This window comes from Arvicanthis niloticus, chromosome 1 (genome assembly GCF_011762505.2).
Source record: "Arvicanthis niloticus isolate mArvNil1 chromosome 1, mArvNil1.pat.X, whole genome shotgun sequence".
NCBI classification, from domain to species: domain Eukaryota; kingdom Metazoa; phylum Chordata; class Mammalia; order Rodentia; family Muridae; genus Arvicanthis; species Arvicanthis niloticus.
Window position 1 is genome coordinate 79775538 of NC_047658.1, and position 17854 is coordinate 79793391.

General features: G+C 40.1%; 1 protein-coding gene across 4 annotated transcripts in view; it reads left to right on the forward strand.

Moving 5' to 3' along the window:
* Positions 1 to 989: 989 nt before the first annotated feature.
* Positions 990 to 17854, forward strand: part of Usp47 (ubiquitin specific peptidase 47) — an 83546-nt gene continuing 66681 nt past the window's right edge. For 2 of the 4 annotated variants that reach the window (XM_034494488.2, XM_034494496.2), the window contains exon 1: positions 990 to 1261. In XM_034494488.2, the coding sequence (XP_034350379.1) occupies positions 1223 to 1261 (39 nt within the window). In that variant the 5' untranslated portion in view covers positions 990 to 1222. The remainder of the gene's footprint in view (positions 1262 to 17854) is intronic. The other 2 variants (XM_034494468.2, XM_034494478.2) reach the window with 1 other exon arrangement.

Sequence of the window (17854 nt, forward strand, 5' to 3'; positions counted from 1 at the left end):
AATTTTTAGATTTTATAGATTTTTTTTTACAGTGCCACAAATAGCAGAATTCTAATAAACCTTACATAACTGTGTGGAGAGCTTTTCTTGGGTGTGGAGTGTACAATAGAAACAAGTTTGGAGAGCCAATAGCACAGGTAAAGGAGCTGGCGCTGTGTATGCTGGGTACATGGCATGATGGAATTAGCTCAGCAGGCTGGAAAAGGACTAGTTTGCCAAGTCTTCAAGAAAGACGTCTTGCTGGGTCTTCATAATGGAAGGAGTGCCATTAAGGAAAATGACTAATAGGAAATTTGTTTGGTATAACACATGGTATTTACTGTCAGGGAGATTAAAATTCTCCAAAAAAACATTCAAAAGGACAGCACAGGTTGAAGCGCACTTCAGCTCTGCTCTCAGGGGCTCCCTGAGACCTGACCCTGTAGGAGGATGATAGCAAGTTACCCAGAAGGGTGCAGGGGAGCACTCTCAGGGTAATGACTTCTCTTTAGGGGCTGATGGGCACCGAGGTCCCTAAGGAGAGTGGGCCTGTAAGCGCTGAGTGACTGGCAGCCACCTAAACAGGACTGGTGCCTTGGGGGCGGAAAGCCAGAAAGGTGAATTCTCTATTTTGTTTACCAGTTAGCGGCCGGAGGTTCCTGAAGAAGGGTTGCAGTGGCCGCGCTTGGGAAGAGGGAAGAGTCGGACTGCAGGGTTGAAAGGGGGCCTTTGAACGGGAGCCCGTCCGTGACGCAGGGGCCTGGTCCCTCCCTCGGCCGACAGAGGGAGCCGGAGGATGGGAGGACCGGCTTCCCGGTAGTGAAAAGCATTGCACCGGCCCTCAACCAGCGTAGCGTTGCGTACCCCGGGGCCGAGCAAGAGGTGAGAAGATCCCGAGCTCGCGACAGCCGCCCGCGAACCTCAGGCCCCAGGGCGCCGGGCCGCGCGCCCACTGAGCCGAACTCTCGCGAGAGCGGCAGCCGCCATTTTTCCATTGATTGCCGCGGGCCGGGGGAGGGGCGGCGGCGGCGGTGGCGGCAGCAGCGGCGGCGGCGGCGGCGGCGCCTTGGGTCGGTGTCTGCGCTCTGTTGCCTAAGGCCTGAGCGGAGGCCTCCGCAGTTGCTGGATCACAAGCGGCTGGGAGGATGACTGCCGCTGCCATTCTCTCCTGAGACACAGAGCCGCCGCCACCTCCACCCGTCCCCCGCAGGCAGGGCGGAGACGAGCGGTCGGAGTCTGAGCGATGGTGCCCGGCGAGGAGAACCAACTGGTCCCGAAGGAGGTGAGGGGCCGGCGGGCCAGACTAGGCCCGAAGCCTGCGGTCCGCTCGGAGTCGTGCAGGCCCGAGGCGGGAGGCAGGCTGGGACCGAGCAGGCGTGCGGCCGGGTGGACGGTGGGCGCGGCGGGCAGTTGGAGACCGCTGGTTCCCGGGACCACGTAGCCGTGGGGGAGACCCCCGGCTGCGAGGGACGAACGCATCAAAGACTGGACTGGAGGAGTCGGGTCCTGCTCCCGGGGCTGGGGGCAGTACTGCGGAGAGAAAGTGGCCTTTGAAGTCCAGACTTCACACACGTCGAGCCCAGAGAGTTAGAGATCATTTCAAAGAAAACATTCTGGAATAGTTGCCCGTGGGCAGGACGGGGTGACGGTGCTGCTTCTGGGGTTTGACAGTGTATAGCTTACAGGGCTTTTGAAATCTACGCCTAAGTTGAGATCTGTGGGAGGGCAGACTTAACTGTTAAAGAGTTGTCGGTCTCCCCCCCACCCCCACCCCCAAACACACTCTCCTGTTACTTCGTAGTACTATTGGCCAGTCTAAATGGGGCCTACCCAGGATCGTTGAAAAAGTAAAGTGGGGCTTGAACGGGAAGGTAGGAGATAGCCGAGTTAATTTTACCATATGGAGAGATGAAACGTTGTTTTGTTTGGAATTTTGGTCTTTTTCTGGTGTTGCCAACTTGGGTGACTTAAATTCTTAAAAGCGAGTGACATAAGACTCCCGGACTTCTTGGCTTCTCTTGAACAGTCAGTAGTAGAAGATTAAAGGGAGAATCCTGCACTGGCCAGTGGATTTCGACATATTAATAGTCAGTTGGCTTTATAAATATCCCCAGCATATTCAAACATGTATTTTTAACTGCTGATCGTCAGGCTTAATGCTTTGGACTTTAATGTCTCATATACCTTAAATAGATGCCAAGTGTTAAGTTGAAATTAGCATGGTAGGATCTTGTATTCATGCATGATCATCTCAAATTCCTAAATATTTATGGCTTTTTAAAAAAAAAATATTGTAGCAATCTGTTGCTACACAAACAACCCCTGGCACAATGCCAAATGACTTTATTGTTTTGTACCTGCATAGTTAAAATTTCCCACTATTAGTTAGATGAACAATAAGTTGATTTCTAGGGTTTTGTTTTGCAGTTTTGAAGTAAGATCTTTCTATGCAGACTTTGAAGTCCAGACTTGGCTGGCTTAGAACTGAACTCACTTGTAGATAAGCTGGTATGGAAATTCTTAAGAGATTTGCCTGCCTCTGTCTCTTTAATGCTGGGATTAAAAGTGTTTGCTATCAAACTCAGTGGGTTGTCTTTTTGTTTTTTAAGGCTAAGTTGTATGTCAGTATTTATCTGTCAGGCATCACTAACTCTCAGTTCAGCAGATAAGCATGAATTAAAGATCTTGCCCCTGGAACACTTTCAACAACTAAGGGTTGGAAAGTGGGAGAACATGAGTCCTCCTATGATCCAGTCAGGGGTTTTGTACTTTGTACTAAATAACAAGGAAGGAAGTAGTAGGTTTTAAGAGAAAGCTAACCTTCATTTCCTTTGGTGCTGGTTTCCAATCTAAAAGACAAAAATTAACCCTTAATTTTCAACAGTTAGAAAATAGTTAGAAAGTAGAGCCCTGAATAAGATTATATTAATAATTTGGTTTGTAGAAGTCCTGATAGAGCTGTGCACATACCTGCTTTGCAGGAATTTACCTGTTCTCTTAAAAACTGATATTGCAATGCTAGTTTTACCTCCTGGATGATTGAACACTTCCTTATCTCAGGAGAGCTCCCTTATCAGATGAGCCTAACTTTTTTTTCCTTCTGGATTTTATGCTTTATTTCCTGTTCCTTGGCTTTCAGCACTTTATCCACAGTTTCTGCTTCCTGGGACATGCATAGTACTGCTCTTGAAATGCAGACTTTTTCTTTAGCTAGCTAACTAGGGTTTTTTTTAATTTGACAGCTGTGCACATTCTTCATTCAAAAGTTGCTTCTACTACCATATTTGCTTCTGAATTACCAGGACTGTGTTCCAAAGGGAAGCCAGTGATCTCTTAAACCAAATATGTGGGCTTTCTCCCTTTCTCTTCCTTTAATTTGATGTAGCATTAGATACTTTGAAACAAGGCCTGCCAGCCCATTCATGTACCCAAAGCCTTTCTCTTGTTCGGGTTTTTAGTAATCAGTTTTATTTTTATTGTTATCAAAGAGTATTTGAGTCATACAGGAAAGTCAAGGTGATCAGCCAGTAATTTAAACCACTTCTCACAGGTGCGAAGTGCAGCTCTCAGGTTGAAAGTGGCTTGTTCAAATAAGGGCTCACGGGTGGGGTCTAGAACTTGGGTCCTCCATTAGGTTCTTTTCATCCTCAGTCCATGTTACCATGGAGCTCTAAGAATAGTTTCTATTTCTTCAGGTACTTGTATATAGTAAGTGAAAATAAAGTACAGAATTAAAAGCTTTCCTGTGCGTATTCCAGTGGGTTATAGTAACAACCCTAGAGAACTTTGTTTTGCTTCAGAGAAGTTCTGATCTTTATGGATGTGGCTTTCAATTCTATGTATGAATTCATACAGTTGTTAAGTAAGTTAAGATTATTTTGATCCTGAAACTCCAGGACAAATGTCCCTTGGAGAAATACTGGAGGCCGCATCTTAGTGTATAGATTGACAAACTGTAGCCTAGCTCCCAGCCTGTTTCTGTTTGAGTTAGGAATGATTTTTAAATTGCTGGATTTAAAAAATTAAAAGAATAGCTTTCTGTGATACATGAGCATGGTTGACATGGGAATTTCATTATTAGGACACAGTTTTCAGTGATGGCAGCAGTGTTGAATGGCTGCTGTGTAGGCTGTGTGCAGCCTGCTGTTCAAAGCACAGTACACTTGCTTCTGGCCACAACCTGCCCTTTCCTAGCTTATCTCTCTTCCCATGGAACAAGTTTTTAATGTAGACAGACAGGTTTCTCTCCAGCTTGCTTTATTGTGCTGTCCCTCTTTCCTACATACTTCACCTGTTCAAATCCCCTGTACACAGCCTCTAAACCTTCTTTAGTTTAAAGAGTCTTGCACATTTTAACCTAAGGAATTTCTCCATAGAAGGCTTTAGCATCAGAGTAGAGATCTCTTAGCAGTTCATAAACAGTGTTTTGGAACATCTGTTGTGGTTCCCGACTACAGTACACATTTTATGATGTCCATTGCAAATTCCTTGACAGCAGAGGTGGCATTATCACTTTTGTTTTTCTATATATATTATAAGTCTAGGAGAGTGTTTTTGCTGGAGCATAGATTAGTAAATATTCACTTGTATGGTTGTAAGGATGGAAGGAGGCGTTGAATTCTAATTGGCTGTCCTCTGCTTGGAGATTTTCCACAGCATAATTGGCAAGCTGTTTCCACATCATGACTTACCCTGATAAGAGCTTTTTCTTCTTCGAGAGCTCTGTTATTTTAAGTTTTTGAATTGAGATCTAGATCTCTAGTGTCATCTTTTGTCATCTAGATCTCTAGTGTCAATGCTCAGCATCTCTGTTGGAGAGCACTTCTCGTGGCTGAAGATAGAGGGACAGCAGAGGTCACCCTTTCTATTCTGGAGTCTGCATTCCTCAGCTCTTCAACTGCTTCTTGCTTGTTCATTTGAACACATTCCAGCATTCTAGTACCCCTAAATTGTACCCCAAAAAGAGCAAAAGGAGAGGGCAGTGTTCATTAAGGAGAACATCACTGTTTTACTCTGCCATGTGACTTTTAATTGTGGAATATTAATTTTGATGTTGAGATTGCTTGCTTTTAGTACCTCCAGTTTTAATTATTGCCTGGTGATTGTTTCTTTCTGTTTCCTCATAAGGATTTGGGTCATAGCATATATGAGTACTCTGATGTGTAGGAGAAAGTTAGAATAGACACCGAGTGTTGAGTATGAACAATAAGGAACATATTTATTGATGTTTTGGTAGGTTTTGCTTCTCAAGACAGAGTCTCCCTATGCAGTCCTGGCTGACCTGGAACTCCCTATTTAGACCAGAATACCCTTGAATTCATAGAGCTTCTCCTGCCTCTGTGTGCTATCATGCCTGGCACTGAAGTTTTTAAAATGATAATTTTAGCACACAGAGCATATACATTTAGAAAAAGAAAAAAAAAATAAGTGGACATGTAAGTTGCATACCTTGATGCTTTTTCCCATGCTGTCACTACTCCTTGTATTTGAATATGGGTTTGGGCATCTAATGATGATAGTAATAACTGATATTTATTGAGATACCAGATAAGGTCATGTAAACTTTGTGTGTATTAACTCATTTGAAGGCAGCAGCTTCACAACCGTGTAGGAGAGATCTCAATGATTATTTGTTTCACTGTTGTCTTATTTCTTGTAGAAGTCTTTTCATCATTATCTACTAAAGACCATATCAAATGACTATTCTTTTAATTTTATCCCTCCTTGTTAACCTACTTGGACTTGGTGCAGTGCCACATTGGTCATTTTTGATTTTGTTGATTGCACAGCATCCAATCTTGCCTGTGAGAGGCTTCCCAGATAATACCCATCAGTGTCTTAAACTGGACTATTAATAAAGGTTGGCTCATTCTGAAACTCATCATTTAATGCAGTGAAAGGAGACTGAATACAGACTGTATATGACTCCAGTTCTGTGGAGAAAACAGTGGACATGCAGCAGCAGGAGAGGATCCTTTGGCACTGGTAGTTGATATTTCTGTGTCTGGATGATTGGTCTATTTGACTGGAGCTTTGCAAGTTTGTTGTTTGTAGATAGTTGTTGATGTCATGCTGCACTGTCACATTTTATGATCATGGTTTTCATTTCTTCTGCCTTCCTGCTCTATTTCTCTTGAGTAAGCACAGTTGTGCAGCTTTAGCTCTTGGTTGTCATTCATACATTGTAGGTAGCTCATCGATTCTCTGCTTCTAATTCATCTATTTATTTACTTAAGCTAGAACTTAGTTTTGATTTCCTCCTTTTTTTTTTTTTAAAGTATAGTTCTTCATGTAGGAAATGTCTCTTGTATGATTACCATTTTGTAGCTCTGCCTCTGTAATTTTTATCACTCAAATGTCCTTCTAAGTGGTTTCTTCTTCCAGGCTGGCTGACCCTAGCCATCCTCACTATAACTTACTAGAGTTACTTTCTAAGCAGATAAGAATATGACTTAGGTGCTTAAAAGTTTCTGCATATTACCTCTGAAAGCAGATAATTACCTTCATATTTTAAACTAGAATTTTAGTAGTATTCTGTAAATGTTTTAGTGGTAGAGATCCATCTTTGCCTCCCAAGTGCTGACATTAAAAGTGTCCTTTACCACAACTAGGTTGAGTTCTTATTTTTCAATTTTTTTTCTAAATTATCAGTTTAGCAGAGGTTCTTAATGGGTGACAGGGGGCGTGTTTGGCAGTTTGCGGGGCGCAGAAAAGAGCAGAGGATAAGCTGCTGACATCTGGTGGTGAGAAATCAGGTAGTCAGATGTCTTTCTAGGGCCAGCACAGCCCCCTTAACAAAGGATTCCTGTAAATCAGGCATGGGAGCACATTCTTTTAATCCCAACATTCTGGGAGGCAGAGTCAGGTGTGTTTCTGTGATTTAGTCTATGTAGAGGGTTCTAGGACAGTCACAAGTACATGGACAGACCCTATCTATGAATGAAAAAAGAAAAAAAGAAAAAAAACCAAATTCCTGTAACTTTTTCAGTAGGACCACTGTTGAGAAGTATAGTTATTGTCAAGACTCTATTGAGTGTACACATTTCCTCTTATAGTCATACCTAGCAGTTTTGTCATTGTAAGAAACTTTGCCTCCTCCAGCTGAACATGTTCATGCTCCAGCTTTCCTGTGAAATGGAGGCCAGCCTAACTTACTTAGATAGCAAGTTCCAGGCTAGCTTTGGTCTGGGTAAGACCCTGTCTCAAACAAACAAACTTTAGTAGAAGAATTGAAATTTTTACTTGGAAAATTGAAGTTTTTACTTGGAAAATTGAAGTTTTTACTTGGAAAAGAAAAAAATAGATGAGAAACAACTCCCCCTGCCACTCCCCACATACACACTTAGAACAAGTTAGTAGAGCCAAGGCCTGCATAGTTAAAACTCAAGAGAGAGAACAGAAGATATGAAGGAAGGAAGTCAAAGAAGTTAAGTTACTTAAGGAAAGGACTGTGAGATAAATTCCAAAGTGAGCAGGACTGGCTAGAACCTAGCACTGCAAGCAAAATAGGCAATGTAATGGAGACCATTTGGAGTTCCAAGGATCCTCCAGGTATGGGAGAAGGGGTGGCCAGAACAAGGTGAGGTGCTGTTGTGTTCAGCAACATCACAAGAGGAATTACTTCAAAAACTTTCTGGGTGATAATTCTCTGCCCAGCTAAACAGTCTCTAAAATAAAAGGGGAAATCTTTTTTGTTTCTGTTTTAGTTTTGCTGTAATATGTATTATTTCCAAGTTATACACCCCCCAGATGTTTACATTTTATGCCATGTATATGTTTTATGTTAGTTTTTTCTCTGCATACTTATTTTCCTCTGGATTAATTTGTTTGCTTGTATTGGGTTTTGTCTTTCCTAAAGTTGCTTTCCTTCTAAGGTCTTTGGGGGCTCTATATAGAATGCAAACACTGTCAGCTTGTGTTTATGCTTTCTCTGTATGGTGACATGTCTGGATAATTTCCTAACAAAGTCCCAATAGCTTTGTCTGTTAGGGCTGCTGCAGCAAATACAATAAGCTAGGTGGTTTATAAAGGACAGAAATTTGCTTCTCAAATATTCGGAGGCAAAGAAGTCCAAGATAAAGATGTTTCCTTGTTCAAAACCAGTGTTTCTTACTCACTGTGTCTCATAGTGGATAAGAATGAGGTATGTCTCTAGGATGTCTTTTGTAAAGATATTTTCTCTTTAATGAGGTCTGTGCCCCTGTGAGCTAGTAAACTTCCAAAGGCCACATCTCTAAATACCATCATATCAGTGATTAGAGTTCAGTGTATAAATTGATGCTATGTGAGAGTGTGGCTTGGGAAACTCTTAGAACATAGGTTCTCAACCTGTGGTTGCAGCTCCTCTGGGGATTGCATGCCAGATATCCTGCATCTCAGATATTTCCATTATGATCTATGACAGCAGCAAAATTACAGTTATAAAGTAGCAACAAAATAATCTTATGGTTGGAGTTACTACAACATGAGGAACTGTATTAAGGTCTGTAGCGTTAGGAAGGTTGAAAACACCTGCCTTAGACCATAACATCTAGGAACATATTGTTTTCTTTCATACTAATGAATTGCACAGAAAACATTTTTTTTTTGCCCAAGCTTATAAACAGGAAATAGGAAGGGCCTATGAATCTTATCATAGAGTATGCAGATACAATTTAATTTTGTTTTCCAGTTTTCAGAATTCTGCATATATCCTTCATATATACCTGGTTATGCTTTTCAAAGATTGTTCTTACATCAGGAAGAGTTATGGAGAAGAGGGAACCTGGGAGTTCTAACTGCCTCTTAGATTGCTGTCAGTTTTCCTGGGTATCTGAAATGTCGTTTCCGAGCCTCCTCTTAAGTCTTTATGGAAGAATTGTGGAAAGAATACAAAGTTCATGTGTACCTTTCCTCTAACTTTTTCTCTTAGCATTTCCATGATTGTAAAAAAAAGTCTTCAAGTCTGAATCAACCTTAGTACAGATGAGTTGCCAAAGTGGAGAAATAATTCAAATTCAGACTTCCACTGATGTCCTTTTTTTATTTTTCTGAGATCAGCCTTAGAATCTACAATGTGTTTAGTTAGTGTCTCTTTAGTCTTTTTTATTTGTGGCAATTTTCTAGTCTTTACTTCCATTTTCATAACCTTACTCATTGAAGAATGCAGTCAGTTTATTTTGTGGATTAGCCTCCATTTGCCTTTGCCTGATGCTTTTTCATCAGTAGACTGAACTTGCATATCAAGTAGAAGGATATCACAGCCATGCTGTGTCCTTTGTGCATTCAAAAAGGGGAGGAGGATGGTGCTGCTATGTCCCTCTGGTCATTTGAACCAGGTGGGATCCTCAAGTAAGGTGGTCTTCTTTCCTACTGTTCCCTAACGGTTCCCCAGATGTCCTAGATCAGACAGGTAGCTGCTGCTTTGTTAATTTTTATGAGATGAGACCACTTTTTTTTTTTTTTTTTTTTTTTTTTTTTAAGGATTTACCTATTTAATGTGAATGTCTTGCCTGCATGTATTCTGTGCACAACAAATGTTCCTGGTACTCTTGGCAGTCAGAAGAGGGTATCCCTCTATAAGAACAGCCAATGTTCATAACCACTGAACCATCTCGTTGGCCCCTTTGTTGAATTCTTACTCATTAATTTTAGCATCTGTCTATAGATGTTTAGACAAGAGTCATCACTGCTAGACCTTTAGTAACTGCCCACTATTCTTCTGTGAGGAGGAACTGCACAGTTATCATTGATCAGTGTGAACCTGCAGGTATTTATTTTTTTATTCTTTGTTTCTAACTTGGTACAGTTACCTGTTTTGATTAAACTGTTTTAGTTTGAGCCAAGGGGCACTCTTTCTGTTCAGTGTTTTCTACAAGCACTTCTTACAATGTTTCTTCTGTTTCTCCCTCTCCCCCCCTCCTTTCTCTTATCTCTCTCCCTCTCTCCTCCCCTCTCTCTTCTTTCTCTCCTCTCTCTTTCCCTCTCTCCCTCCCCCCCCCCCCCCCCATGCACACCAGCCCTAGACTTCAGTGCTAAAATGTAAATAAGCATGTATCCAAGGTGCCTGGCTTGCTGCTTAAGCTAGCCAGCAGCAGCAACAGCTTCTAGTTGCCTGCTATAGTCAATACCACTTGCCTTGCTTTCTAACTCCTAAGCTCCTGTTCCTGTTTCTTGTGGGTTTGTGCTCTTGAATTTTTCCTTTTCTCTTGTTTTATATATAAAATTGAAGAAGCATGAAGTAACTGCACACATCCGATTTATTTTCTTTAACTAGAAGGTTCTAACTTAGTGTTTGGTCCCCTATGTTCCGCACACCTCCCCTTTCACCCGCGGAAGAGAGACACGAGAGGCAGAATTCGGGTAGTTACCACAGCAAGGGTTTAATCTTGTATCAGCAGAAGTGAAGAACATGGAAGGGCCAAAGACAGGAAGAGGCACAGCTTAAATACACCCTAGAGTGACGTGTTCACTTCTGATTGGCTGTTCACTCATCACCCCATATTACGCCCCGGGATGGGCAGTGACTTTTGGCGCGCTTTTGCCTTTTTGCACCTGCGCAGTTAATTGTTTACTACTGGGAGGACAAGATGCCCGCGCCATCTTGGAATGGCGAATTATATCACCGCTAACAGCGGCTTCCTACACCCCTATACTGGGCCAGTTTTGTTTGAGTCCTGTTCCACTCCCTTGCTTGCTGTTCCCAGATGCCCCTTGCATTTGTGTCATTCTGTACCCAGTCCTGAGTGAATATTATGAAGGTTTTTGTTGTTGTTGTTGTTACCCAGTTTTAAGGAACTTTAAATGGGTAAAATTGGATGTTTCATGAAAGTCAGTATTTTAAGTGTTTTCTTAGAATTCCTGATTCTCTTTTGTTTTAATTTTAATCCACTAATTTGGATTAGTGATGTAACCTTTTCATGTCTTGTGTCTAGATTCTATAAATTAGAGGGAAAGATAGGATGGGAGGTAGGAGGTTCAAACATTTCCAGAGCTACATGGTTGCCACATTAGAAAGAGTCTATTAAAAATAGTTGCCAAAACAAACAAATAAAAGACAGCATTAATGTGTTAAAATGTGTAGAAGAAACCAAAGTTTCAAAAAACATCTTCCACTTTAAAAATTCCTTGTTAAAGATTTTCAGTTAACAGGCTTAGCTATCATGTACAGAGGCAGAGTTCTTCTCTGAGGTTCATTACACAGAGTGTTTCTGGGTATTAGTACTTCCTACCCCACGTGGCTGCTTGGCGTTCTATTGGTCTAGTGTAGAAAGGGTGGGAATCCTTCTCAGCCAGCAAGATGGACCCTTCTTGATTCTTCTGTCTCAATCTGATTATGTTTTCTCATTTTGAAGTCCCAGCATTATACCTTTTAAAATTTGAAAGTTTGTGCCTTTATTGTAAATTGTCATTTGTGTTCATCCTTTTGTCCTGAGATAGAATAGAATCTCTAGTTCAAAATACCAATGATAAAATACCTTGGGCAAGTTACTTAAACTTCTCTAAGAACAAGAGTAACAACCTGCTTGTGTGGGAAAGAGTTACTCAGTAAATAGAGTATTGCAATTACTACCTTTTGTTATCATCTCCATCCTTACTCCATCCTCTGTTGTGCATTGTGCTGTGTTTGTTGATTAGAATTCTGATTACTACTCATTAATAAATACCTTTATATCCATGGTACTAGTTTTTAGACTTGACAAGATTCTCTTGTATGATCAACTAAGACCGATTTTTATTGCTTCTTTTGAGAGCTGGACCAAATACAGATAGTGAAAAAATTTTAAAAGGCCTTTTAAGCCATGAAGTCCTAAGGAAATGTGGTCTGGTTTATTTAAGTAGTTGTTAAGATAATTTACTTGATTAATAGGCATCTTAGTTACTTTCTATTGCTATGACAAAAGACCATGGCCAAAACAACTTATAAAAAAAGATACTTAACTTTAAGGTTCAGGGTTCAAGAGGGTAAGAGTTCATATTCATCATGGTGGGAAACATGGTAGCTAGAGCAATAGCTGAGAGCTTACATCTGATTCACAAACAAGAAGCAGAGAAGCTAGCTGGAAATGGTGTGGGTTTTTGAAACCTCAAAGCCCATTCCCAGTGACATACCTCCAATAAGACTACAACTCCTAATCTTTCCCAAACAATTCCACCAACTAGAGACCAGGTATTCAAATACATGAGCCTATGGGAGCCACTCTCACTTAAAGAACCACATTGCTCACTTGTAAGGATTTGGTGTGGAATGTTGTTGCTAATAATGATCCATGTTGAGAACTTTATATTGATGTTCTGATCTTCTCTAACTCTGGGGTGGACTCATTGACACGAACAGAAGACACTGTCTCTATCAGTAGTGTTGTTGATTATGTTTTAGCTGATTGCTGTAAGACCTATAGCCTTCAGTTGGTGAACTGTGCCTTCACCATTACATATAGTATTTATTTTAGAGAAAAATTAAAGCCTGTTAAGTGATGTGACTAAAAAGGGCTAGAAATAAGAAAAGATTTTCAGAGCTTTTAGAAAAAAATATTTTTAAAAACAATGAATCTGAAACCTTTGCTAAAATGATAGGCTTACCTTTGGGGAAGCCCTGAGTCACTAGCATCCATTGCTGAAACAGTATACCTGACATAAACAGAAGGAAGAAACATTTATTTTGGCTTATGGTTTCAGTCCATGGTTGTCAGTCTCCATTGGCCTGTGGTGAGGAAGTGAGAAGCAGAGCCATTAACCTCTTTACAGTGAGCAAGTGACTAAGGGACTAGATTAAGATATATTCTAGAGCAGCAGTTCTCAACCTGTGGGTTGTGGCCCCTTTGGGGGTTGAACAATCCTTTCACATGAAGAACTATTTTAGAGGGTCACATACAGCATTAGGAAAGTTGAGAAACACTGTTCTATTGTGTGTCTCCAAGATGGCATTCTGGGATACAACTATAATTTCAGAACTTGGGAGGTAGTAGCATCAGGATCAGAGGTTTATGGTCATCCTTGGTTACATAGAGAGTTTCAGGACATCCTGAGCTATATGAGAGACCATGTCTCAAAACAAAACAAACAAATAAAAATGTCTTCAGTCTTCAGATAAGCCCACTTCCTGCTTTCTTATACTTGCCAGTACTAAAAATCTATCCATGGATGAACCCACTGATGGGGTAAAGCCCTCATGACCCAGTCATCTGACCAGTGCTGCCTTGGTGACCAAGCCTTTCACGTATGAACCTTGGGGGGATAGTTCAGATCCTGAAATGTAACAGTCATGTTCATGAGTTAAAGAACATTTTAGCATAACCAAAACATTATAGCTTGACTTAGAAATTCCTTTGTTTCAAATGATACTTACTTAATTATACATATACTTTTTCTTAATGAAGATTTTTGTTGTTTTCAATTTTGAAGCATTCATTCAATTCAGATATGGAGCTTAACACCTGTCAGTGCAGAGTTGGAAAGATAAGAAATAGCCTCATTCTAAATGCCAGTCTAGCCTGAAGGAGAGAATGACGTGATCAGAGAAATGTGCACTCTGGAGATACTGTGGGACTATAAAAAGAGGGAGCAGCTGGCTTTTCTGGGGGGATTCTCTGAGAATATAATGTTTGAGCTGGACCTCAGAGGATGGTGAGTGTGTACAAAGACAAAGTCTCTGCTTCAGTTAAGGGAGCAACATTTAAGACAGAAAAGTCTGTAATACATTTTAGGAAGTGGCAGACACTTGCACTGTGGTCAAGACTTTTGAGTGTAGGTGCCTAGTTCTGGCCTAGTTCTGGCAAGCTGAGTCCAAGAGTTCCAAAGGCTTTGTTTATCTAGAAAGATTTTACATTTTATTGTGTAGACATCAAGGATCAAGAAATACAAGTTTGTTTTCTAGAAATTCACAGAATACCTTAATTTTATACAGTTTAGTTGCTGAAACTTGTTTATAGAAACAGTTTTTACCCAAATATTTTATGTCCTTCAACTTGTTAAAAATTTGCATATAAGTGAAAATGAGAGGAATAATACTTAATGTCTTACCTGTTTCTTTTTCATTTGAAATAAGATAATTAGATACTTTTTCGTTTCTTAACAAAATGTTTTTCATAATAATGCATTTTAGTGTATTTTCTACATGTAAGTTGTTTGGCAGAATGTCCTTTCACATAGTTACTTGATTGATATAGATGATACACTTAACATCTTGAGTAGGCTCATCAGGTAGGTCTCTCTTGCCTTAAGAAAATGCCACCAGTTTCCATCTGGTGGTGGTGGTAGGGTGTCTAGATCTATTTGAAATCCTCGGCAGTCCTCACCTATTGCTGTAAGGAGGTTTACAAGTGACAAGTTAGTGTTATAAAAATAGCTTGTGATTTTCACTGAGAGCCACACACAAACCAGGATGGTGTGGTTTTTCCTTAACCATCTGTGTTGGCGCATGCTCATGAATGCAATGCAGCTATTGTTTCCTGAGTGTTCTCCTCCAATCTCTTTGTGAGTCTTGAAATTAATAAAGAGATCTATTATATAAGATGGGGAACTCAGGCCTGGAGAGATGGCTCAGGAATTTGTTGAAGTTTGGCCGTGATTCTTCCTCCCAGCCCCATGCTCCCAGAATAAGACTTAGACTCAAAGTATATTTACAAATACCTTGGCCATATAGCTAGGCTCTTCTTTAACTAGATATAACTTATATATTCCATTTATTCTACCCCACATTCTACCACATAGCTGGTTACCTGTGCTCAGGTACCATGTGTCTGACTAGTCACATCTTTCCAGTAAATCTCCCACCTGGCTCTATCCTGGAATTCTTTCCCCTTCTAGATGTCCCACCGCTATTTCCTGCCTAAACCATAGGCTTTTTAATTGACAGATGATGCATCCATACAGCATACAAGATATTTTCTCTACAGAAATTAGGAGCAGGTACTGCTCTTTTAGAGGACTGGAGTTCTGTTCTCAGCACTCATGTAAGCCCTCAGCTTCCCATACCTCCAGCTTCAAGAGAGATGACACCCTAATATAGAGTACTGCCTACTGACTCTGATATCTACTTCTTCCTGGATTAGAGAGTGGCTTTAGTGTGGCAACAGTAGAATGATTACTGGGCATCTCACTCCCCCAGGAATGTTTTTGATTGGGAATGAATGGACTATTCCTAAGGATATCTCTCAATGCTCTGAGTGAAGTGAAGACTTAACTACTTAGGGAACTTTGATTGCAGCCCCAGTTCCAGGTTGTATTAAGAAGTCAAGTTTTGCCGGGCAGTGGTGGCGCACGCCTTTAATCCCAGCACTTGGGAGGCAGAGGCAGGCGGATTTCTGAGTTCGAGGCCAGCCTGGTCTACAGAGTGAGTTCCAGGTTAGCCAGGACTACACAGAGAAACCCTGTCTCGAAAAAACCAAAAAAAAAAAAAAAAAAAAAAAAAAAAAAAAAAAACCAAAAAAAAAAGTCAAGTTTTTGTATGGCTCTTCTAAAATACAATGCACTCCTTTAGTAAATACTAATAAGCTATCTATGATCTTATATACAACCTGTCATGTTTTATTAACATAAAATGCTTAATGTTTCAATTTTATTGTTTTAATTTTGAGTTTATACAATATGGTGTAATCTCTTTGCATATTTGTAGTAGTTTGTGGTAATAAAAAGGAATTGGTGAAAAACTAGATACCTATAGCCACCTCTCTAATACAAAAGACCTCTGAGAAATACTAGTTTTGACATTTTCAAGACATTTCATGTCTTGAAATTTTTGTCAGTCTACTATTTACCAGTAATACAATACAGATATAATTTAAGAGTTATAAAAAAAAATAGACACAACACAGAATGTTTCTGCAAGTGTAGTCTGATTTTAACTCTGTAAGGAGGGCAATAGGTGGATGTCACAGCCCTTTGTGTTTTAGGTGAAGAAAGGTATCAGGTATCAGCTTGAGTGTTTGAGGTGTATTTTATGCAGAGTAAAATCTATTCTGTGAAGACATACAGCTTTATACAGTTGTACAACCACCACTAAGTCAAATATAGGATGGTCCTGCTTCCTTAGAAACGTTCTCTCCCATTTCAGCCTCCTGTCCCAGGCAGATCCTAGGTAGCTGCCACCAATCTGGTTGCTGTCCTTCTGTTTTTGCTATTTTTCTTATATATCATTTTAGTGGAACCATACAGTGTGCGAAGCTTTGGAGGTTGATCTATATTGCTTGTATTAGCAATCTTTTTGTTGTTGCTGCTGCTGAATGCTACAATTTGTTTAGATATTTACCAACTGAAAAATGAAATGTCCATTAGCTGACCAGGAACTTACTATGTAGATCAGGCTGGTCTTGAACGCAGAGATCAGCTTACCTCTGCCTCCCAAGTGTTGAGATTACAGGTGTGCACCTCCATGCCAGGCTGTTGCTACAGTTTTGATGATTTTGAATAAAACATCTACATTGTGATCTAGGGGGTGAGGAAATGAGATTGACTACGACATACTTTTTGTGTGGAAAGTATCTGTTTAACTTTGTAAGAAACTGCCAAACTCATCTGAAATGCATATACAGAGCCCCAGATGCTCAGCATGCTTGTTGCTACTTGGCAGTATCAGGGCCTTATTTGCTGCTTGTTTTGTTAAGTCCATATTTTAGTTCTTAGTAAAGTAACGTCTCTGTGAGTTTGACTTTATCTCTCTGATGACTAATGACACAGTGCAACTTTACGTGAGATTGATTTGGTTTCCTAATAAATCTAATCCTGCATACTTTATGCAAGTAATGTGCTGGATAATACCAGGAGAGAGGGCAATAAAAGACTCTAAATAGTTAGTTGTGACCATTTGATGGCACTAGTATAATTTTACTAGGCTTTTTGAGAAAGGAGTGCCTAGTTTGGTGAGAAGAATAATGGCTACAGAATCAGAAAAAAAATAATAAGCCAGTAGTTTTACATCACCTATCTGGGTCCTTTCTGTTTGTTTTGTCTTGGAACTCACTACATTAACCTTGCTTGCCTGGAATTCATTTTCAACTGTCTCATGAGGGAGTGTGATGACGTAAGCTAATAAAAGTTCTTTCTAATTTTATATATAAGCACTGTATTTACATAATTTTCCCCTTTCTCTCCTTCCTCACACTCTCCCCAACCCCCCATACTTTTTAAATACATGTTATTATTTATTGTTTATATATGTATACATGTATAAGTATATATGTATATACAAATACTGATAAAGTGTTTTGAAAAAAAAAGGTCTCTCTAATTCAGTTACATATATCTATACAAAATCTGCTTGCCTGATTCGTTATTAGCCTTTGTGAGATGGTCATATGAATGAAAACAAGACCTTTTCAGATTTTTCCCAATATAATAAAATTCCTACATTCTCCTCACAGAAATCTTTTCTGTTTGGGGATAGCATAAGTTCTATTATAGTCTAGGATTAGGTGTTTATTAAATCTGTCCTGAGGAGGATAACTGGTAGTTCCATAATGATGCCTGACTCTCATGGCATTATGATGTTCTATTAGAAGTTATATGGCTGTCAGAAGGTTCATTTCTAATACTGAGCCAAAGTGGGTAGAGTTGTGTAGGGATTACTCAGCCAAAAGTAGTGAATATGCTCTGACTATGCTCTCACAATGCCCCTAAAGCTCACAAAGACCAGTCTATAGGAATGGACAGCTTTAATTTTGAAAACTTTAACATTTCTGAAATGGAATATCTTTATAATCAGAATATTGTTAAGACTCTTGCGTTAAAGTTGTCCATGTTTTTTAAAGTAAAATATTTGATGGGCTAGGGTTGTAGCTCACAGTTCTTGCCTCACATGCACCAGGGCCTGAGTTCAATCATCTCCATCACCACAAAATAAATAAATATGGTATAATAGTAGATTGTTGAGGTCTGGTCTGTTGCAGTATATTGTAAT